Source organism: Diabrotica undecimpunctata, chromosome 1 (genome assembly GCF_040954645.1).
Source record: "Diabrotica undecimpunctata isolate CICGRU chromosome 1, icDiaUnde3, whole genome shotgun sequence".
Taxonomy (NCBI): domain Eukaryota; kingdom Metazoa; phylum Arthropoda; class Insecta; order Coleoptera; family Chrysomelidae; genus Diabrotica; species Diabrotica undecimpunctata.
Genome location: NC_092803.1, coordinates 89,609,209 through 89,635,052, shown reverse-complemented (window position 1 = coordinate 89,635,052; position 25,844 = coordinate 89,609,209). Strand labels below are relative to the sequence as shown.

Below are 25,844 nucleotides of genomic sequence, written 5' to 3'. Positions count from 1 at the left end.
TTGTTGTTTTAAGTGCCCGATTTTTATGAAAAAAACCGATATTTAGGTAAGTTTTAATTATTTTATATTATATTTGTTTATACAGAACGTTATTACATTATGTAAAGTAAACGGAATGCAGCTTATTAGTGATAAATACAATAAAATACTGTTAGAAGGCAAAATTTTTAGGTTACGAGTGCTTTTATTTCTGTTCTACTTTTCAAATTAGTAGTATTAGCAAAATTCTTTAAGCTTATTTTCATTAACTAAACATTATATGTATGAAATAAAATCCAAAATTAGTATATAAAGTTTCTGAGATGTTATTCCATGTTATATCCAGTTCATACTGCCAACACCTTAGTTGATTTGAAACTGGTAATTATTTATTTTGTCTGTATAATAATGATAGAAATTTTTATAACAAAATAATAATTATAAAGCATTGGTAATAATAGCAACATTAAATATTTTGTTATAGTAAATGAAGTTTCTGTTTCAGAATGTCCAGAATCAGGATTAGAGCTAGATCCCAATTTTGGGATGCTTGTCATAATGGGATTTCATTCCTTACCGTCTCTCAAATTATACTGGTCAAGTGATAAAAATTTTAGGATAGAGAGAATTTGCGAAGTGATGTCCCAAAAGCGGTTCCTTCAAATACATATTACGATTCATCCATATAAATGATAATTCAAAAATGCCAAAAAAAGGTGAAACCAATTTTGACAAACTATACAAAATACGTCCACTGATTGATAATGTCAACAATAATTTCAAACAGAATTATGTGCCTTCTCGAAATATATCCATCGATGAAAGTATGGTTGGCTTCAAAGGTAGGTCAAGCTTGAAGCAATATATGCCTCTAAAACCAACTAAGCGAGGTTTCAAAGTTTGGGTTGCTGCATGTGCTGAAACAGGATATATGTATTCGTTTGAAGTATATCAAGGTAAGTCCAATGAAAGCGACAATTACGCATTAGAGGAAAGGGTTGTCCTATCCCTTTCAAAAGACGTGTGGAATAAAGATTATTGCTTTTACTTCGACAATTTTTTTAGCAGTATTCCCCTTCTACAAGAACTGTCTAAGAGACAATCATTTGGCTTTGGCACATTTAGAATTAACCGAAAATATTACCCAAAAGAGTTTTTACGAAGTGACAAAGATATAAAACTTGGAGACTCCGACTTTGCTCAAACTGGAGACATATCTGTGGTAAAATGGAGAGATAGAGGGAAAAAATGTGTGGTAGTGATCAGCAATATGCATAATCCTGCTGAAAAAGGAACTGTAAAGCGTACTAATAAAGTTGGAGTACGGGAAGAAATTGAATGCCCAAAAGCAGTTTCTGATTACAATCGGTTTATGGGAGGTGTCGACAGATTCGATCAGATGCTTTCTTGCTATGATATCTCTTGGAAATCCAGAAAATGGTGGATGAAACTACTGTACTACATCCTAAATGCTACAGTAGTAAACAGCTGGCATATTGCAGCTTTTTTGCCAATGAGCTGATAAATCATTTTTCGAGTAGAAAACGAAGGGGTCCTGTAGCGACAATATTTCGTAAAATAAACAAGATTGAAGGACGAAAGGTGTCTACTGATCCTGTAGTTAGACGTTCGATAGTTGGTGAACATTTACCTGTAAAAGGCACCTCTCGGCGATGTGCTTTCTGTAGAACAGAGAAGAAACCAAAGCGATCTCACAAGATATGAAAAAAATGTGATGTTGCCCTTTGTTTGGAATGTTTTACACCTTTCCATTTGTAATTGTCTCTTATAATAATTGCCTTTTGAATAAAACTTTGTCTAAAGTGGTTTTTTTATTTAGTAACACAATTTACTTAACAAATTGAACAAGCGGTTGATTTTTCAACCAGTGAAATTTTCAAAGTCGTTGAGACCTCAATGGTTCTTTGGTTGAAAAATCAACCAGGTCCTGTTCGACAAAGAAAAAAACATAATGCCAAAAGAATACATTATTACTCTATTTATACTTGTTTTGCATCGGTTTAATAAATATAAGCTTTGGACGACGCAAAAAAAAGTTTTGCGCCTTAAAGGGTTAATAATATTCATATCAATAAATATTCTACCGAGAAAAAGACGTTGTCATCTTCGCCCGTAAAACCGACTTTACAGGCAACCGATTTTTTTTTGTTACTCGGTGAAAAATTCTTCTAATAATTTAATTTTATCTGACTCATTTATATTTACAATTGAGACATATATTATACATTTTTAAGTAGATGACTTTAAAATGATATTGCCAATATTGCTGAGTTGCGTTCCCGGGACAACTTTATTATAATATAGTTCATTCGATTACATGAAATCAACTTTTACTTAAGAATATCAGTCAGAAAAATCATAGCATGTGATTCGTCTTTAAAAAGACAACCACATGCCATGATGAAAATAAAATTCTCCTGCTAGTGATTCCATAGTAAATCATGAGGAAAAAACCAGGAAAAAAAAACCTCATAATACTATCCCGACATGGTAAGTATTTGTCTTACATTTAAGTTACTCTCAATAAACACCAAATTCTGATTTTATATGTATGTTATTTAAAAAAAAAAACATAAATGATATATCATCCATATGTTACTGACTTATTAATAGTGGTATTTTCCTTTTATTAACTTCCTCTTTTAATATGGGTTACCAGATCCTACTTCATTCTGCCGATGAATTTGCAAAATAATTGGTCTCATTTAGCATAATTAGAGCAGCTTCTTTAATGTTTCTCTTTTTACCATCTGTTTGTTTTAGGACTATACTTGAATCGATCCATTGAACCCTATGTTCATATTTCCATGCGTGTTTACATATTTAAGATCTATCAAATTCTCTATTTTTAATATAAGATTGATGTTCATTTATTTTAACATTTAATGGCCTTGATGATTCGCCTAAATAAAACTGATCGCATTTACAGGGTATTTTATAAATAAAATTCTTTGTACTTTCTTGTTCATTGTTAGGTTTAGTTTTAGATAGAATAGATCTCAATCTGTTTGTTGTTTGATGTTGTATCTCTACAATTCTACACGGTGTTAATTTTGCTACGAAATCAATGAAAAAACGTAATTATATTTAAACTATCTCGTATAACACTGCCAAACCTTATATTAAAAAAAAGAACATCGGGAAAAGTCAAAAAATGTAAAAATATACAGAGTATTCCATTAAAAAAAAAGATAAATTTGTTCCACCCTGTTAATATTGGTAGCCCTGTATATTTGAAAATATTTTTAAAGTATAGTCTTATCTATGTGCAACTATTACCTAAATTATTTATTTCGTATATCTCGACGACAAATTTACGACATTTACGACAAATAAGTAAATGGACTTCCACGCACTCATGCCGTACTTTTGTATATAGTGGAAACCACTTATGGAATAAAATTGTTTGTGTCCTTATTATAGAAAATAATAAAAAACTCTGGGACACGTTAACTTTTAAATTTAAATGTGCGCTTTTTAAACATAAATTTAAATGTACAGGGTGATCCACGCAAGTCTGTCATAGTCCATAATCCTTATTTTTAATGAAACACCCTGTATATTTTTATGTTTTTAAAAGATTCTTAACAACCTGATTTCAACGAACTATATCATGTAGAGACTATAATGAATAATACAAGGTGAACTTTTGAAATTAATAATTTATCACATGTTATGGTATTATTTTAAATTAGCTAAATACAGACAATAATACACTTCTACTCTAACTGTCAGTATATTGGGGAAAATTTCTGTTTAATAACCGTGTTAACATTTTTTGTCATGAATAGGTAAAATACTGGAATAGGATAAAAACTGTCTAGATAGTCTGCTAATTAAAGTAAATCGGTATATAACGCGGTTTGTTATCAATCAGTTGTTGGTGTGTTAACGTTTTACATTAAAATAATAAATTCCTAATTAAAAGCTAATTTCTTGCAGAAATAAAAATGAAATATTTAACCCATCGAATTGAGATTTTAATGATGATCGGTTACCGGGAGAATTGTAGAAGTCCAGTTGAAGTAGCAAACTTATGTAATCAGAGGTATTGTAGTATTTTTATTAAATCTAATTTATTGTCTTTATTTATTATCAAAGGTTCTACATTTATAACACTTATAAGTTTATTAAAGTCTCTACTACAATATTCACTAATTTATTTCCCAAAATTTATGTTTATTTCCGGCTTAAAATTTAAACTCGATATTCAAAACTAGAACTAACTGTTTTCAACAAAATTGCCTCTTTAAATATAAAATACCGTTAATCGAGAGAGAATCCCTTCGAATTCGGACGGCGACCATCTCGAAAAGAATGGAAGGCAGACCGGTTTTTCAGCTGAGCGGCGAACTTACTAGAATATAATAGAATTAGAAATAATATGTTTACAGTTTTATGAGTCATAATATTTATCGTAACAATATCCTCCGTTGCCTAATATTACACAAGGTATTGTGTCTAAAATTTATGCACAATTCAGAGAACTTGGACATGTCAAACCATTAAAAAGAAAACCGAACTTCATTAAAGATGAGGTAAAAGTGGATATTTTGTTAAGTGTAGCAGAGAATCCAACGTCAAGTTCACGTCAAATTGCACGTCAAAATAATGTGAGTCACACAACTGTCTTAAGGTGTCTCCATCAAGAAAAACCATATAAATTGACTTTTGTTCAGGAGCTAACAGAAGACGATCCAATTCGTAGAATGGATTTCTGTGAAAGAATGATGGATAAAATTAACACAAATGAAATAGCTCTTGGCACAATTCTTTCTTCTGATGAATCAACATTTACATTGAACGGAAAGGTAAACCGACAAAACTGTAGATATTGGTCAGCGGAGAATGCTCATTGGATGCGTGAGACACACACTCAGTATCCTCAAAAGTTGAATGTTTGGGCAGGTATTATAGGAGATCATATTATTGGTCCTATATTTGTAGATGGTAATTTGACAGCGGAAAAATATGTAAGCATGCTAAGAGACGATGTTCTTCCTCAGTTAGTTAACTTATATCCCAATCCAATAGATCCAACCCTACCGCATGAAACTGTCTGGTTCCATCAGGACGGTGCAATATCCCATTATGCTTTAATGGTGTCAAATTACTTGAATGAAATCTTCTTTAATAAGTGGATTGGACGAAGGGGTACTATTGAGTAGCCAGCTAGCTCGTCAGATCTTACGCATTTGGATTTTTTTTCTGTGGGGTTATCTCAAGAACAAAGTATATGCAACACAAGCAACTAGCATTGAAGACCTCAAAGAAAGGATAACTACAGAAATACGGAATATTTCACCTCAAACTTTAAACAAAGTTCAGGACGAGTTTTATAGGAGACTGTGTTATTGCCAACAAGGTGGAGAACATTTTGAGCATTTTTTAAATGCAATCCAATCAATTACCTTGGGTATTCTATGAATTAATTGTCTTGAAGAAAATTGTACTTAATTTCAAAATTTCACCTTGTATTATTCATAATAGACCCCACATGATATAGTTCGTTGAGATCAGGTTGTTAATGAGCTTTTAAAAACAAAAATATACAGGGTGTTTCTTTTAAAATACAGATTATGGACTATGCCAGACTTGCTTGGATCAAACTGTACATTCAAATTTATGCAAATTTACTGCCAATTTACTCAATTTTATTCCATAAGTGGTTTCCACACTATATATATATATATATATATATATATATATATATATATATATATATATATATATATATATATATATATATATATATATATATATATATATATATGTATATATATATATATATATATATATATATATATATATATATATATATATATATATATGTTCGGATAAATTTCCGCTGTCAGATAAATGAAAATTACTGAGTTCTCGGGAAGAACCGCGTTGAGAATTTAAAGCTCGACGTTTCGGCACCCATTTTGGAGTCATTTTCAAGAAGGATACGGTTCCGTTCGAGTTCGGGGTCTCAATCTGCCTACTTTCCTCACTCGTGACGTACCAGTATCTTGTTCTGTATAAATACAAGAACCGTCAAACGGCACTGAGGTCTCAATCTGCCTACTCCTCAGTGTTGTATTACCCCGTGAGGCTGCTTTTATACCACCCGTTATGCGCGGGAACGGTATGCGCTGAAGTGTCCCGAGCGGTGTGGATTGGGGTGGGGTGTCGCTGAAGCAACGGTCGCCATGTTGCCGGCAGTCGTTTAGCGTCATGGCGCGTGTTTAAACTGTTAGGCCGTTTTTCGATCTCGATGGCTTCACGAATGATTCTCGATTTTAAGGAGCGGATGTTTTGTGAAATCGAGTTAAAATCGAGAATTATTCGTGAAGCCATCGAGATCGAAAAACGGCCCAACAGTTTAAACACGCGCGATGACGCTAAACGACTGCCGGCAACATGGCGACCATTGCTTCAGCGACCCCCCACCCCAACCCACACCGCTCAGGCCACGTCAGCTCAGACCACGTCAGCACATACCGTTCCCGTGCATACGGATGGTATAAAAGCAGCCTCAAAGGGTAAAACCCGTTGTCTCTCGACACTGAGGAGTAGGCAGATTGAGACCTAAGTGCCGTTTGACGGTTCTTATATTTATACAGAACAAGATACTGGTACGTCACGAGTGAGGGGAGTAGGCAGATTGAGACCCCGAACTGGAACGGAACCGTATCCTTCTTGAAAATGGCTCCAAAATGAATGCCGAAACATCGAGCTTTAAATTCTCAACGTGGTTCTTCCCGAGAACTCAATAATTTTCATATATATATATATATATATATATATATATATATATATATATATATATATATATATATATATATATATATATATGATTCTGAAAAATATATTTGTAGGGAATGATACCTCCTCCAATGCCTCCAATGATGGTGCAGACTCCACCAACAACCACAGTAGCTCTCACACATCCTGTTTTAGATGAATTAAAAGGAAAAAATAACTATAATCCAACAGACTTTGATTTAACTGCGCCTAATGCACGGTTCTTTGTTATTAAATCCTATTCCGAAGACGATATTCATAGGTAATTTTAATCTTTTTAATGTAAATTTATGCGGAAATTTATAAAAGGTAAGCGTCTAAAATTCTCTCTCCTCTTTATATGGAAAAAACATTACTGTTCAAGCTTAAAACAATTCTCTATGTAAAAATAATAGATTGTTTCATACAATCGATATCAGCCTACTATCGTCTTTAAATAGATTTAAGATATTGTTTAATTAAAAAAAGACTGTGAGGGGTTTCATGAAGCACCCCTTAGAAACAAAGCTCGTTGTAATTTGTATATAAAATCAATTATTATTTATATTACTTATTTTTAATACCAAATACTTTTTGGAGTCACGCTAGGTTTTTTTAATGTAATTATATTGCGCATTATTTCCCCTTTCTAAGGAGGGATAAGTTGCGATACAACCATTATTATGAAAGATACAATTTAGTGACTTTCAAGGATCTTTTAATAGGGACTTCCGAACTTTGACAGCTGGTAGCGGCTATATTGTTGAAACTACATCTGTAAAATTGCCTGTCATTTATTCAGTCTCTTTCGCTAAATTACCATGGATGGATGTAGCGTGCAAATGATAAAATTGTTTTCAAAATGGGTTTTATTCGCCCATTCTATGTTTGTCGTAATCTCCTACCGAGAACACCATTCGCAGTGTAGTGTATAAATTTAAGTACATGTCCATCACTGCTATCCGTGAGAGTGTGCAGGAGAATAAGAATTTTTTGAAAGCGACGTTGACCAGGTCATCAGCTCATGCCACATTGGACATCCCGTACGAATCATTTAAGGAAATGGTCATCGCACGTGGAGGTGATAAAACCGTGCTATTTGACTCAGTTAAACTCTTTCTTGTAGGTTTAAGTCACAAGTCTATGAGAATAAACCAAAAACCATAGTGGCCCTCCAAGTCAACATAACCAATCATCATCATTCATCAATCAGTCATAATTTCTCCATTTTGAACATAGGATTTCTTTCGATTTTTGCCATTTTTACCTTGTAATACGTTCCACTCCGATCTGTCATTCATGCACTTATGATTTAACTTTTAAAAAATTATTTGTTTTCAAAATTATACAATGTTTTTCTACTTGAAAAATATATACTAAATTACAAAATGAAACGAATTGATCTATACTCTGACATTAAGGACGGTGACTAATAAATGTAATACGATATCCGAATTGTACGAGGTGTAAATCAAAAACGACGTTTACTAATAAGAAAATCAAAGTAATATCGGTTCACATTTTGATAGATACATTTTAATGGGTAATATGCGGTCTTTAAACAGTGAGCCAGCTGTAACAGACGCATGCACGATATATTTTAGCAAATTAATATTTATTCAGTACAATTGATCCGAATTCGTAGTTATGTACTCTATATAGTTGCGTTTCATGAAGGCATCTTAAAAGATTGTCTTGTATTGAAATTTGAATTTATTTGAGACATTTATTTTATAAAATAAAAATAGGTAGACTACGTTTTTCTTTTTAATAATTTGTTCAGATAATTATCATCATCGGTCGTATTGTTGATTTATATATCCTGGTTTTCGTTTCCGTTGTGAGGTATTTGTTTCTCCAGATTGTGTTGTTGAGACATCCTGCTGCTCTGTTTGCCATGTTCACTTATTTTTTTACTTCTTCCACTTTTCCGTAGCTTGACAGTTTTATTCCCAAATATTCAGTTTCCATCACTTGTTCTATTATTTTGTTATTTACGACTAGTTTACATCGTCTCGGTTCCACTGATATCACTATCGCTTTAGTTTTCTCTGTTGAGATCTCCATGTTGTATATGAGCGCCGTATCTTCGAATTCTTTAATTAATCTTTGTAGGTCATCTTCATTTTCGGCTGTTATAATGGCGTCGTCGGCGTAGCATATTATCCTTATTTCCTTTTCTCCCATTCTGTATCCTCTTCTTTTTTTAACTTTCTTTATGATTTCATCCATTATCAGATTAAATCTTAATGGGCTCAGCGAATCTCCTTGTCTAATGCCAGTTTCATATTTGATAGGTTGCGATAGTTTTCCTTTACATCTTACCATAGCTATGTTATCTTTATATATATTCTCAATGGTTTTTACTAAATCCAGTGATATTCCCTTTTCATATAATAAATGTATCGCGTCCCGAATTCGCACTCTATCAAACGCTTCCTTCAAATCTATCAGACACATATATACTGGTTTGTTGTATTCCAGCGACATTTCTTTTATTTGTTTTATTACAAAAACTGCATCCGTGCATGATCTTCCCGTCCGAAATCTTTGCTGTTCCTCTTGCAGAGATATTCGTTCGTTTATTTTTGTCGCTATTATTCTTGTTGTCAATTTGAGTGCTGTATTTAATAGATTTATTGCTCGATAATTATTGGGGTCTTTCTTATCTTCTTTTTTGAAGAACATCACCATGATCGCTCTCCTTCAGTCATCTGGTATTCTGTTTGTGGTGAATATTTTATTAATAAGAAGTTGCAGTTGTTGTACAATGTGATCACCTCCATATTTTAAGAGTTTATTTGGTATTTGATCTTCTCCTGGTGACTTTCTCTTTTTTAATTTGTTTATTCCTTCTTTCACATCGTTTTGGGAGATTTCGATCTTTTCATCTCTTAAATTTTCTATTTTTATTATTTCCTCTGAATTGGTTTGTTTAAGCTTCTTCTTAAATTGGTATTTTTTGATTTAAAATTATCGTTATCCGACCTAGCATATTTAACACAAATATAGTAAATTCATTTATAACCGATTTAGATAAATATATTAAAACGATAAAAATATTAATATTAAACATTAAACTTTTTACTTGGGGGAGAGTCGGCTAATGGTACGCGTCAGGTAATTGTGAGCATCAATGGTTCTACAAATGGAATACGTACAAATAATATATCTACGCCTATGGTGGTTTTAAAACTGTTGTTGATATTCATTCTAGAGCGTTTTTAAATGAAAATGATAATTTTGGTCACTTCAACTAATTAGGGCATTTGATATCTCATTTTGACAGATCTAGAGTAATTGCTTTGTTACAACATGGCTTTAGTCAGAGTTATATCGCGAATATTGTTGATGTTACTCAGAGTGCTGTATCAAAAATAAAAAAAAAAATCCAAAAATTCAGAAGTGGTAGAAGTCGATGTACAACAGCAGCACAAGACCGGAAAATAACATTGATATCTCGTAGAAATCGTCTGGAATCTACAAGTGGTATATCCAGAGAAATTTCTAGACTTCAAGGACTGAATATTTCACGGCAAACAATAACACACAGACTAAATGCGGTAAATTTGTATCGTAGAAGACCGCTATGTGTTCCTAAACTAACAATAGGTTGAAATGGGCTAGAGAAGTGGTGCATAACCTAACTGGAATAACGTGATATTCTCTGATGAGTCAAAAATTGGCTTGGTATCTGATTCGCGAAGAACACTGGTTTGGAGGGCCCCATGACAAGCCCGACTAGAAACAGCCCAACCGCGTGTCCCATTTAAAGGTGGCAGTATTATGGTTTGGGGTGGTATTATGAGTGGTACACGGACGCCACTGCTGGTTCTGGAGAGAAGAGTCACTGGTGCTGCGTACATCGAGGAAGTTTTAAATCCTGTCGTACGTCTATTCCGAGGGGCAGTAGGTAATGAATTTGTGTTTATGCATGAAAATGCACCTCCCCATCGAACAGCGGCAGTACAAAATTTTCTGAAAGAAGAAGGAATATCTACATTACAGTGGCCTTCGAATTCCCCTGACATGAACGTTATTGAACATGCTTGGGACATTCTCCAAACACGCATCAAGAAGCGAAACAATCCCCCTATTATACTTCGAGAACTAAAAGATGCTGCTCGTGCAGAATGGGAGAGAATTCCGCAAGCCCAGCTCGACCAGTTAAGCGGCAGCATGCCAAATCGCCTACAGGCATGCATACAGATCAATGGAGGAAATACTAATTATTAGTTTTTTCCGCGGTACTAACCGCGGAAATCTTTCCGAACATACATTATATATATATATATGGTAGAAGTATGTAAAGTTCCTCATGACTCACCCTGTATATATATATATATATATATATATATACAGGGTGAGTCATGAGGAACTTTACATACTTCTACCATATGTAGAGTCCCTCAGGGAGCATATCATGTGGCCACTAAAAAATGTCAGCTGCTCTTCTTTATTAATTAACAGGGTGATTTGTGTAATTGACCATTTATTTCATTTTACTGTAGTGTTTATACGGCTCATTTGATTTTTTAATTTTTGCATGATACAGTACACTACTATCAAGCATTCGACTGGTATTAGCTAAACTAAAAAATTCCAGGACTGGCTTTAAAAAAATTAATTTAGGGATTCGTATTAAATATTACACCCTGTATATATTTTTTTTAAAATGCAATAAGTGATTTTCAAACTACATAAATAGCCAATGAAAACGACATATGCGACAATGTTGTCGCACTTTTATTAAATTTTTAGTGAACGATCAAATTTTACCAAAAATAGAACAACCATAATGAAGTATCAAATTATAAGGTAATTAATTTAAACAAATGTTATAAATTTCAAACATTTTAATTGAAATGATAAACTGAGTCACTGCACAACAAAAAACAGTAACTACTAACAATAACGAAGAACAATTTAAAAAAAAACTAAAAATATGTACATAGTTATGATAAACCCATAAATTAGAACTTGAAAAGATACAATAATGGTAACAAAATAAAAATAATTCAAAATAGATTTTCGAAATGGAGCCCTGCAGCCTGTACACATTTTTGTTGCCGAATTGTTAATTAACGTATTAAATTACGGATACTCTGGGGATCGTTTCTAATAGTATTACAACAATGTATAATTCTATCAATTAATTGTTGTCGGTTATTAATATTCACTGCGTAAACTAGTTGCTTCAATCGTCCCCAAATATGGTAATCAACGGGATTGAAATCAGGGGATCTTGAAGGCCACGAAATAGGACCTGCACGTCCTATCCACCTGTTGCCATAAACATTATTGAGATGTTGTCTCACTGCCAGTAAAAAGTGTGGGGGTGCCCCATCATGCTGAAAATACATCCCTCGGATAGCAACGTTCGCGTTGGCAAGCAAATTCGGCAAAATATTTTGTAGAAAGTTCAAATAGACCTGCCCTGTTAAGGTTGATCTGCACCCCCCAAAAGACAAACCCCAAATTCAAAAAATTTGAAAAAATTTGAGAAGGTATATGTGATGTCTAGAAGTATTTTGACAACTTTTAAACAAACTTCATGTTTTTGTTTTTGAAAAAACTCAAAAAAACTACTTTTTTCCAAGTATAAAGCGGGAAAACCAAACATAGGATTTTGTTTATTTTGTTTACAGCATCAAGATATGATTATAAGAAATACTTATGAATTTTTTGAAAATTTTTGAATTTACAGTTTTGTTCCAATAGGAAAAAATAATATGTTTCGGCTTATAATAAAGTTACCGGTAAGAAACCGAAAATTTTTTTAATAACAACATATTTAAAACTGTAAAAGTGGAAAATATTTGCAACAAAAAGTTAAATATTTTTTCCTAAACATATGAAAAATCTCGTTAAACAAGAATTATGTCTTGAACTGCCGCCTTCAAATCGTAATGTAGGGAGATGGCTCCATCTGAAGCAATGGTAGTATTTATCATCGATAGATAGCATTACGTTCGGCTTCGAAACGCTTCAAGCAAAACGTCACACTAACAGGGTTGCCATATCAATTACTTTGTACAACACTTTGGCAGATAACAACAAAATTTAATAGGAATGTTATCGGTTTGAACTTTGAACCGGTCATGCTGAAACTTACAGAGTTACAGAATAGTAGATACTGCAACTTTTATTTTGAAAGTAGGATATCATAAAATTTACACTCTATAAGTAATATATCTATAAAAAACCTATTTAGTTTTAAAAACCTATTTAGGCGTTTATGGTTAATTATTTTAGTATTTATAAAAATAGTGTTTCTTGCATAACCAGTATCGTACACAGAATTTGTCTGAGGGGGGGGGGGTTTGAAATTTTTTTATGCTACCTCCATTTTGAGTCCATAAAATTTGGGTTTTAGTTTAATTTAAAGTACTAAAGATAGCAGTGCCAAAGATTCAGGTATCTATTATCCTGCCTACTAACTAAAACCACCCTCTCATACTTGTGTGCATTTGACTGTCGCACGTACCGTACTCCGAAAGTGGGGTGAAGACATTTTTGGAACACTCACTTCTCTTATCTAAATCTTATCTATTGTTCTGAAACTATTTTCTTGTGGCTTTTAAAGTAATTACTATTTTAATGGGAATAAGCCAACTTGTAAATACAATTTATTTTGGAGACGGCTATCGCCGTATTCCCGTTCTTCTCCGCCAATTCTGCCGGTTTAAGGCATGCTCCTCCTCCAAACCTTTCGATTCCATCGCTCTTCTAATTCCTTCATTCCATGAGCGTCAAGTTCTACCTCTTTTTCTTCTTCCGGGGGGACATCCATTTGTGAAGTTTTTGGGGCCAACGTTCGTCAGGCATTCTCAATAGGTGTCCAAACCATTTTGAACCTCTTTTTTTCTATTCTGTCAATGACCGTTTCTGTAGCGGTGGTCTTCCTTTCCTGGCTTGATGTTCTAGCACTTCTTCTCAAATAATCCATTTCAACTGCTAACAATCTTCTCTTCAGGTCTGCATTGACAATTGTTTATACTTCAGAGCCATAACAAAGAACTGATTTGACCATGGTTTGCCCTATTCTTTTTTTGTTCCTTTTGGAAATGTTGCGATCCCACCATAAGGAGTTCAGATATCCTACAATTTTACGTCTCTGAGTAATTCGGTGTTTAATTTCGGTTTGTCCCAAGCCGTTCTTAGTAATGAGTGCACTTAAATATTTAAATTTTTCCACTTGTTTGATTTCCACGTCCTCGTCGATCAACACTTCAAACCTTGCATCTGAATTGATAACTAAATATTCTGTTTTCTTCATGCTGACTTGTAACCCACATTTTACATATTCTCTGTATAGACGCTTTATCATAAATTCTAGATCATAAAAATCTTGAGCTAGGACGACTTGGTCATCCGCAAAGTTCAGGAAGAACAGTACGTCATTTCTTATGAGGATTCCCATTCCCAGGCAGTGGTTTTTCCAATTATGGAGGGCTGCCTCAAAATATAAATTAAACAGTGAGTGTGACATTATGCATCCTTGTTTTAGTCCTTTAGTTACTTTTATTGGCTCTGATAGTCTATTTCCGATTTTTAGGTAAGTAGTGTTCTCCCTGTATACTTCTGTAATTATTCCTAAAAGGTATGGACTAATGTCGAGTTGTTGCCACAATTTAAGTCTTGGAACTGTATAATACGCCTTTTCTAGGTCGATGAAGGCTAGATGTACTTTGGTACCAACTACTATTCTTTTTTCTATTAATTGTTGGAGTATAAACAAGTTATTAGTGCAAGATCAAAGATCAAAGATTCAAACGTCAATAAACTTATTTTAACCTTCAATTGTGGCTTATTTCCATTAAAATAGTAATTAGATCTTATCTCTGTCATTGGCTCGGTTGGTGTTCTCTTCTTCTTCTTTCTTTTTAATGACTGCTCGGATGTAATTGTGAACACTATTCCATTCCTCCGTACTTCCTCCAGTCATCTTCACGATCATCTCTCTTACAGTCACAGGGTTCATACCTATTTCTTTCTCTGTTTGATGAGTGAACCTCTGCATGGGCGACATCCCAATGAGGTCAGTCAAGACCATGTCGACAATATAGCGTCGAACTATTGGCTGACGTCAGGAAAGATGTTCCCTGAAACAGAAGATTCACTACTAGCCATTCAGGATCAGGTTATACAAACCAAAAATTACCTGAAATATATCGTCAAAGACCCTCAGGTCCAGAATGACAAATGCCGATATGGATGTTAAGCTCAGGAAACCATCAAACATCTTACCGGGGCTGTCAGGCATTTGCTGCAACTGAATATAAGGAACGGCACGACTCAGTAAGAAAGATCATTCATCAAGAGATAGCTATCAAACTGGGACTTCTTCAAACAAACCATCTTCCATATTATCAATACGTTCCTGAGAGTATACTTGACAATGACAACTACAAGCTATCCTGGGACCGCACTGTGCTCACAGAACAAACAGTGGCACATAATAGACCAGATCTCATACTAGTTATTAAACTAAAGAGACAAATAACATTAATTGATGTGGCGATACCCAACAACCATAATCTTCGTGTTAAACAGAACGAAAAAATCGCCACGTACAGGGATCTGGAAATTCAAATACGAAGACAGTGAAGAATGGAAAGTACCCAGACAATACCTATTATTCTCTCTACTACTGGAGTAATTCCAAAGAAACTCCTAGAAAACATAAAAAAGCTAGGTCTGAATGAACATCTCTACAAGACTATGCAGAAAGCTGTAGTACCCTCAACGTCCAGATGTGTACGAAAATTTTTGGGAGATACTCCAACATATCAAGCCACCTAGGGCTCGGTAACACGGAAAGAGTCCCACCAGAGCTCAATCCTTTTGATACCGTAGGTATCTGGGATGAGTCAATTTTCCCCTTAGATGGAGTGTGAGCCGTATGACTAAATCTGGGACACTAATACTCAAAAGCAAACTTAATTTCAAGCACATAGTAAAAGCAATAAACACATACGCAATACCACTTTTCACATACTCATTTGGCTTTATAAAATGGTAGAATACGGAAACTGAAGAACTAATTAGACCAAATAGAACCGTGATAACTAAATAGGCATCAACTACCCCAAATCGTACATCCAACGCATGACACTACCACGCACACAAGGTGAGAGAAGAACATCGTGTTTTGGAAATATCATTCACTACTTAAAGATAAAAAACAGCAAAAAACAAACACAAAAATATATAGAGCAGCAATTAGACCAGTGATAGCATACGTAGCGAAAGTAATATGTCGTACGAAAATAGATATAAAGAAAATAAAAATATAAATAAAAAGTAAAATATAAAGAAAAAGTAAGAATTATTAAAAGCAAAATGATAAGAATAAACAGCCCAATAAAGCCCGAACAAGGAGAATATAGAAGACTAATAAAGCATGAAATAAGAAATAGAAATATAACCGAAGGGGAAGACATAGTAAAATTTATTAATCCACACAGACTGAGATGGTTTGGACACATACAAAGAAGAGAAAAAGACGCACTAATAAGGAAGATAACAAACCTGAAACCAGTAATAAACAGACCAAAAGAAAGACATGTTCGCATGTTTTAAATAACATTTTTGACGATTGACCATTTTTCATATAAATCCCACTAAAATATTAAATAATACCAGATAATTTAATTTTTAACTATTCTATCAACAAAAATCTAATATATGATTGCATGTATAAATTTAGTGGTAATACGATATTCACAGATAGCGCCGCTAAGTACCTCTTTGTCGATAAAAATGTTTACATAATAAATATGTGTCATTTTTCAATGATATGGTGTGGATTATGTTCTTGCAAATGCGTAACTTTAATACATTCCGATTGACACAGCGGAGCAGTAAAATATTATACATAAAGATGTTGTTAAAGATATCTTTGCTTATTTGGTCTACTAGGTATTTGATAAAATTATTGTCTGCACAACTTGGCACCTCAGCCAATGGATATAATTATAGAAAACTGTAATTTATATTAGGGTTTGAAAATATTACAGAGTCGTCATGTAGAAATCTACGATTAAGTTAAAAAAATTACCACAGTAGTATGCCGCAGTAGAGCCATCTCTAGGATCAGAAACAAATTAATCGAGGGTGAAGATCAACCTTAAAGGACCATCAAAAAACTGAGGACCTACTAATTGGTTATTTATGACACCAATCCACACGTTAACCGAAAACCTTAACTGAGAACGACGTTCTCGAATAGCATGGGGATTTTCTTCTGCCCACACATGTGAATTTCGTGAATTATTTATCCCGTCTCTGGTAAATTGTACTTGTCTAGTGCTTATTGTAGGGTTCATAGTAACGGCGTCCATAATGTCATCTTCCTGCGCTTCATCTACATGTCGCTCTGTTGTTCCACTAGGAAAAGTGCCATTTTCTCGCAAATAATTAAAAACTGACCCAAATTTTGGATGACTGGGAGTTCGACGATTAGGAAATCTCCTGCGATATTCTCTACTAGCAGCCCTACCATTCCCATTACAGAATCCATAAACAAATATTAGCTCTGCATATTCTGTGGTCGAAAACTGATGTGGCATTTTGAACGAAAGTAACAAAAGCTCTACCAAAACTAACACAATGTACTTAACGTAGATATGACAGAAGAAATATGTAGTCTTGTACACATAAATAACAATTGATAATGACAATAATGTCAATGGGTATAAAATATCAAGAAACGTCAAACGGTCAACGCCAACCTTCATTTTAAACTTTTTTAGATTTATTTTTATTTAGTACAGTTGATGCAATGTATTATTATTTGACATAAAATTTTAATCATTTACAATCAACAAAACTAACACATACAAGAGGTTTGACTTTTAATCAATTTAATTTATTATTTATCGAAAATAAGGGGGCTATGATGTATCATTTACGTAAATATTTACATACTAGTGTAAAATTCAGAAAACGTACATCAGATTACAGTTCTCAAAACATAATGTGTAAAAACGGTATGATGTATCATGCCCTGCGTTGCTATGCGTAAAATGGCCAAGCCACAGCAGAAAATTACATAAAACGTTATTTTCGGTTCTGTCATATCCTGAAGATCTGTCAGATAATTCAAATTAACCTAACTTTTGGCTTCTTGTTTGTTTTTGAAAAAATGGATTTTGTAAATTTGTTATTACTCAATGAATTGAATGATGTGATAGAAAGAAATTATGTAAATGTAGAGCAACGTCAGTTACGGGACATCAGTAACCCATTTGAAATAGATTACCAGCTCTGCTCTAACTAAATTGCAATAGAATTAAAGGTTCTCTCCCTACTTAATTTTGTAGGAAATGGAAGTTACCAAAAATGTTCTGGTAACAACCTGTTATTTTCAATGGAACAAAGTACATTTAGTAAAGTATTAACAGAAATAACGGCAGGGATAGTGGAACACTTGGTGCCAAAATGGCGAAAAAGATGAAGTACAGCCTGTAGTTCTTATAAAAATATCTGTTCCATCCACCGACATAATCATTATTCCAGAATGTTCGACCGTAAACAATGGTCACACTCTGCACTCTGGAGAATTCGTTAATGTTCCATTGATAATTTTGTTGACATTTAGGCTTTTCAGATCAGAATAAACATTCAAATTAGTAACTAACACTCTAATTTAATAAAATACACATTTCAAACAATATATTATTATAACCCCACTTTATATTCGTAAATATTCTTAAACGTCACTTCAGAGTAAGTATATCTGTCACTCACATATGTATAGTTGGTTGCCTATGCACATGGCTGACTTAAATATATTTACAACATTAAAATACAACTTTTTACAATTATTATATGCTAATTTCTTAAAAATACCCTCACATAAATATATTTTTATAAATTTCTCTAGTATATAACTTATTTAAAATAATCAAATACTTTTTTATATCTAATATTATGTAGTATATAACTTATAAATTATTTTCTATAAACCCCAATTGTCACAATACCCCAAAATAATATTTAAAATAAATAATTTACTTATTATTTTTTTAAATATTAATTTTCTCATACCTTATTAAATTTAATAAATCAAAATTTTTTTTTTTTTTATTTATTTAAAATGTGTTAAATACATCCCTGTTCGCTGTCTATGTCAAAGCAGAGAACAATGGATCACAGTTCGGCTATTCTATGGTCAAACTGTCATGTCAAATGGAGAGAATAAAATATAACCTTAATTAAAATATAATGGATATTGTGTTCTGTTTATTTATAGACAAAATCTAGGAATTATTTCCATTCAAAATAACTTTCATCAATATAAATTGGTAAGTTTTCCACTTTATTATATTAGAAAGACATTTTTATAGCAATTATAGTATCAATTTTGTGTCTAACCCCAAATTATGATTTTTAGGGTACAAATTAATTTCCATATATACAAAATTCAACAAGTATGATGTCAAATTGATTCAAAATAATGAAATCTACCATCTATTTAACAAATCAAGTCTATTGAATAAAATGGATATATCAGTAAGTTATTAGTGTTAAGTTTATAACCTAGATATATCACTACTTTTTGAAAAATTGTACATTTTTCTTGATTTATTTTTAGTCCAACTTTGTCTAATCTATTTATTATAATTTTTAGGTGTTTCTCATGATCTTCAGCAGTTTTAGAAAAAATTAATATATCATCAATGTAGTGAATTACAAAATGTTCATATTGATCCAAAATATCATGAAGACATCTACATAGAACACTGCAAGATGATTGAAGTCCAACTGGTACTACTTTAAATTGATATACTACTCTATCTATCTGAAATCCTGTATACTGTCTACTTTTTCTTTGTAGAGGTATTAACCAAAAACTATGCTGTAAATCGATTTTAGTGAAAAATGACATTTATGTAATTCTTCCTAGTATTCCATCTATACTCATTGGTGCTTCAAATTGCTTTTCAGTGATCTTGTTAATATTCCTTGCATCCAAACATAACCTGATTTCACCTGATCTTTTTCGTACTACTACTATGGGGTTAATAAAACGTGTGTCTGCCTTCTCAATGATCCCATCTTCTAACATATTATTAATTGTTTTGTTTACTTCTTCTCTGTATTTATATGGTATTGGGTATGATTTTGTTTTAAAATCTTTTTCTTCTTTAACTTTTATATTATGGATATAATTTTGTGCAATTCTATTTTCTTTATTGACAAGTCCCTTGTGTTGCTGCAATATGGAAATGACTATTGATTTATATTCTTCAGGGCAATTTAAAACTTTCATCATATCTTCTTCTTTACAAATAACATTATTCTTCATTATGTACTCATTATTCCTTGCTTCCAATTTTACGCACTCCGCCTCGTAGGCATCCATCTGCTTAAAATTTCCATTCCTTAAATATTCACTACAATAATTATTCTTTACATTCTTTTGGGACATTTCCCTATCATCAAAATACATTTCTTCTTCATAAACATCATTATTTTCTTTTAATAATATCCTATCAACTCTTATTCCTTCTTCCACCTCATCTTTCTGCATAAATTTAATTATTTGCCCTTCCAAAGTTACCATTTTTTCTTCAAAATCTATCTTTACTTTCTTCTTTTCCAATTCATCATTTCCCATTAATATATCAACACATAAATCCTTGACAATAAATCCTTGCATATTAATTTCTTTATTAAGAATATTAATTTTAAAATTGGCTAGTTTATCAATTTCACCCAACTTCTTATTATTTGCACCAACAATTTTAATTTTTGGAATCTTTATTATATCTGATAATTTTAATGTATTAAAAATAAAATTCTCCGAGACTAAAGTACTTTCTGAACCAGTATCTATCATAATCTTAATCATTTTATTTTTGGCCAAAGCATTTATATAAATTAAATTAATAGATTCAATAATTTTCTCTTCATCTAAAGAAATAAATTCAGAAGGTTTTTCATAATAGCAATGGCCTAACTTGTAATTCAGAAAGTTTACTGCACAAAATTTTGATTATTAGAATTGTCAGATTGTATCTGACCACTTGGATCTGATGTCCTATGTCTTTCCCTACTATGACTTCTACTCACATTTTCTTGCCTTGTACTATTTCGTTCCCTGTCTTCGCAGCTCCTATTCCTTTGTACACAATTTACCTGTCTGTTATAGTTAGGTCGCTCTGTATTTCTTCGATTATTAAAATCTTGTCTATTATTATTAGTACTGTTATTAAAATGTTGTCTATTATAACTAGTATTGTTATTAAAATTCTGTCTATTTTGATTACTGTTATTATTATTAAAATTTTGTAAATTATCACCATACCTAGTGTTATTGTTATATGATTGTCTATATTGTTGATTATCATTTTTATTATATTGAAGGTTATTATTGTTTTTTCTGTTGTTATTATTACTTGTCATATTGCCTCTTTGTATTCTTTGAATAAAATTAATAAAACTATCTATTGTTTGAATATTTTGTACAGTTACGGTTTGCACAACATCAGCATCAAAATGTCTAGATACATTTAAGACTGTTTCATCCTCTCTAAGTGGTGGTTCTAAATATTTTGCAACTGTTATCAATTTCAATGCATAATCTACCATATTTGATTTTAAATTTTGATTATACTTTCCAAAATATAGAATTTCTCTAAACTTGGCTTGCTCTAATTCACCCCAATAATAATTTAAAAATTTGTTTTCAAATGTTTGAAAATTATCTAAATCATTCTCAATACTAGCAAACCAAGTTGCTGCATTGTCATTTAATGTCATTCTAATATAATCTTTAATATCATTAATATTATTCACCAATCTTAATTTATGTTTTAAACTATTTATGTATACTCTAGGATGCAAATTTTTTATATTACCAGAGAATTTAATCCCAGTCTCATTTGTTAAATTTAAGTAAGGTCTCCCTATGTCTCTCATTTGTGAAATATCATCTATTCTCTGTTCCACATTTCTTATTTGATTACTATTTATTTGGATATTTTGTTGTATATCGTCTAATTTTTCTTCTGTGTTTCTCCTGTCTTCGTTAATTTTTACTTCTAAGTTACATTTCTGTAACTCTATTTTCTGTTCTATATCTATCTTATTATCTTGAATAATCCTCTTTACTTCTGTCCTCTCATTTTCTATCCTTTTCTTGTAGTCATTCCGTATAATTTTTATTTCATTTGCTACTTTTTTCTCTGCAGCATCAAGTTTTTTATCCATTTGTTTTTCTATTTGCTTTACAATTTTATTATTATTATCTTCTATTTTCTTTTCTAATTTTCTATAATTCTCTTCCATTTTTTTCGTGTTCTCTTCCATTTTTTTCGTATACTCTTCCATTTTCTTCGTATTCTCTTCCATTTTCTGTTCCATTTTTTTCATGTCTTCTTTGACTTCTTTTGAATTCTCTTCTATTGTCTTGTTCATCTGCATCATTAATGACATCGAAGCTGCCATATTGACATTTTCCTCTCTTTCTGGATTCATTTCTGCAGTATCTTGTGGAACTTGAACTAAACTCTCCTCTTGTATAGGTTGTGTTTCTACTTCCACATCTTCTTCATTCTTTTTGCTTCTTGTACCTTTCTTTCCTTGAGACATTTTGAGACTTTACTTGTTCAAATATAATTAAAATTAAAATCTATACTTTTTCTTTCTACTGATAATTAATTTAATTATATGAGAGCACTTATCTTCCCAAACTAATTCTTTTAAATAGAGAGCCACCGCGTTGGGTGCCAAATTGTTATGATGTGTTTTTGTTTGAATGATGAGCAATGAGTATTTTTAATAATATAGGGTTTTTATCGCGGTTCTCAAAGAATTAGTTTGTAAGTACTTTTTTAAATTATCTTTATTATAACTATTATGAAACACACATATATATCTAACCTAGCCAATGTAAATTTAAAATAAACTATCTTTAAATTGATATTCTTATAAAACTAATTAAATTCTATAGACAATGTAAAATTTAAACAAACTATCTTCAAAATTGAAATTGTTATGACACTAACTAAATTATATTAACAAAATTTTGTACCTTTCTTTCACTGAATGCCTAAATGAACTGTTTTCCACTATATAGATTCTAATCACCACTGAATGTCTTCGTACTTCAGTTATCCTTGTTTTTTGTGAAATTACTTTTTCCAATTATCAGCTTCTACCAATTTAAGATATAGTTTTCTTCACCAGCATTTATACACCACCAACCAAACCAGCAAACAGCATTTATATTTATTCTTCTTTTCAATATACCAATATCCAATTATTATAAGTTGATTTATACTAATCTCCAACCATAATATAATTTAATTTCTTCCAATATACTTTTTTTAATCTTCAATAATTATTTGTGTATAATTATAAATGTGCATTAAATTATATGCATAATTTTTAATCTTCATTTAACTCACTATATTAAACAATTGGACTATCTCCAACTAACTTTCATATTTCTTATTAAACTGCTTGACTGACTTACTAAAACTGTGAACAATTGACTTCACTAACTAATCTACTAACTTTCATAATAAACTGCTTGACTTCTGACTAAAAACTGCTATCTTGAATCCAAATCACGGGTATTTATATCTTTTTTGATATTCTAGAACCATCTGGTAAGAGATCATGTTCCAATTTCGTTCTATTTCTTCTATATAGATGTTCTCGAAAAAATATCTGTTCCATCCACCGACATAATCATTATTCCAGAATGTTCGACCGTAAACAATGGTCACACTCTGCACTCTGGAGAATTCGTTAATGTTTCATTGATAATTTTGTTGACATTTAGGCTTTTCAGATCAGAATAAACATTCAAATTAGTAACTAACACTCTAATTTAATAAAATACACATTTCAAACAATATATTATTATAACCCCACTTTATATTCGTAAATATTCTTAAACGTCACTTCAGAGTAAGTATATCTGTCACTCACATATGTATAGTTGGTTGCCTATGCACATGGCTCACTTAAATATATTTACAACATTAAAATACAACTTTTTACAATTATTATATGCTAATTTCTTAAAAATACCCTCACATAAATATATTTTTATAAATTTCTCTAGTATATAACTTATTTAAAATAATCAAATACTTTTTTATATCTAATATTATGTAGTATATAACTTATAAATTATTTTCTATAAACCCCAATTGTCACAATATATATATATATATATATATATATATATATATATATATATATATATATATATATATATATATATATATATATATATATAAACTTTGTGTTATAAAATTGTTTAAATAAAAATGTTTAAAAACATAAAACCTGTATGTCTGTATGTTACGATTAATTGCAAAAAGTTAAAAACAAACAAATTTAAAATATATTACAAATTAGTCCAAAATTTGTTAAAACCCTTGGAAAATTAAAACATACAAGTAAAGAATACAATTTCAAAAACTAAAACAAACCTAAAATATACTACAAAGTAAACCTACAAATACACCTAAAATATACTAAAACAAAGAACAAGGTTTGTAGCACAGGCATTACAACTTTGGGTTGTATAGAACCTTTGTGGAACCTGACATAAAATTAATTAAGGTAACATATCTTACATGGATAGAGCATTTCATCAGGCAAGAGGTAGGTGCAACAGTTGGAAAGGTTTTTAACAGAAGAGGGCTGATGGGACAATAAACCAGAAGAAGACCCAAGACTAAGGTATCAAGACAATTTAGAGGATGATTTAAAATCTATTGGAGTTAGAATCTAGAGAAGAGTTGGTGAATGGAGGATTGTCCCAAAGAATTATTTGCACAAGCACAGGGTTTTACATTACAGCCCTGTTAAAGCTGGAAACATATATTCTTGTGATGCATTGATGTTGACTAATGATAATGGTAAAACAAACTAAACTATATTACAAAATGGTCCAAATGTGCTCATAACCATTAGAGAATATGAAGAAGTATTATTGCTGCAAACTTCGTGTTGTAAAATAAAAACAAATTGTTAAATAAAAGTGTTTATAATTAGTATATTTCATAATATGTAGGTATTTATGTTACAATTAGTTACAAAATCAAAAAGAATAACACAAAGATCAAGACAAAACAAAAAATCTGAAACATATTACAAAGCGGCTAAAAAATTTTGAGTTATAAAATTGTTAAATAAAAATGTTTATATTCAGTTTATTCCATAATTGAGATATAATTTTATAATATTATAAAATATGTTTATAGAATATTAAATAAAACTATTGCCTTTTTAATTTTCACAGGTTGATTTCCTTTTCCTTCTGAAAAATATTATACACCATAATAAACATAATACATCAATCATTAATCTTTACCTTTAAAATTAAATGTATTTATAATCTGGGGCTCCCCAAGATGAATCTTTGAAATGAGTTGCAAAATCTTCCACTCATTGAATACCTAAAAATTTAGCATTTATTAAATTTGATAGTAACAGAAATTAATTTTCTTACATGTCTTCATTGTTCTGCTGTTTTTTTAGGGCCACCATCTACTGTATTTACCATGATAGCAAATTCCTCTCACAATTGGGCTACTTTCTTAGCCTTCCTTGACTATTTTGCCAATAAGCACTATTTATTTTTATAAAGTCTAACATCACTTCCAATTGTTTCCTGGTTGTCTTCTTTTTAATTGAAGCCATTAGTTTATTTTATTATAATTATAAAAAAAATAGTAAATTGTTTCCACAAATTACATACAATAACATAACCTAACTAAGAGCGAAAACGGATGTAATTTTAGGCAGCTTAAAAATTACATTTACATATAGATAAATTACATATCAAGATAGGCAACCCGTTATACGTAGTTCTTATATCATACCGATTTGAAAATTTTTACATAAATGTGTTAAAATCGGAGTTTACAGCATGTAATTATTTCACATAAATGATACATCATAGCCCTCAATGACCCAATACGATCTATGAGTAAAAATTTAAAATTGAAAAACAATTGATTCTATCGTAGAGATAATACAAAGTGACAGTAAAGATGTTAATTTTCTACGTATTAGATTATGTTGTAGGAACTCATTTTAAT

At 31.5% G+C, this 25,844-nt stretch overlaps 1 protein-coding gene across 5 annotated transcripts in view; it reads left to right on the top strand.

Moving 5' to 3' along the window:
• The window catches only part of Ythdf (YTH domain-containing family protein), a 687,327-nt gene that overhangs the window by 269,473 nt on the left and 392,010 nt on the right, over positions 1–25,844 (top strand). For all 5 annotated transcript variants that reach the window (XM_072545119.1, XM_072545102.1, XM_072545111.1 and 2 more), the window contains one exon: positions 6,864–7,051. In XM_072545119.1, the coding sequence (XP_072401220.1) occupies positions 6,864–7,051 (188 nt within the window). The remainder of the gene's footprint in view (positions 1–6,863; positions 7,052–25,844) is intronic.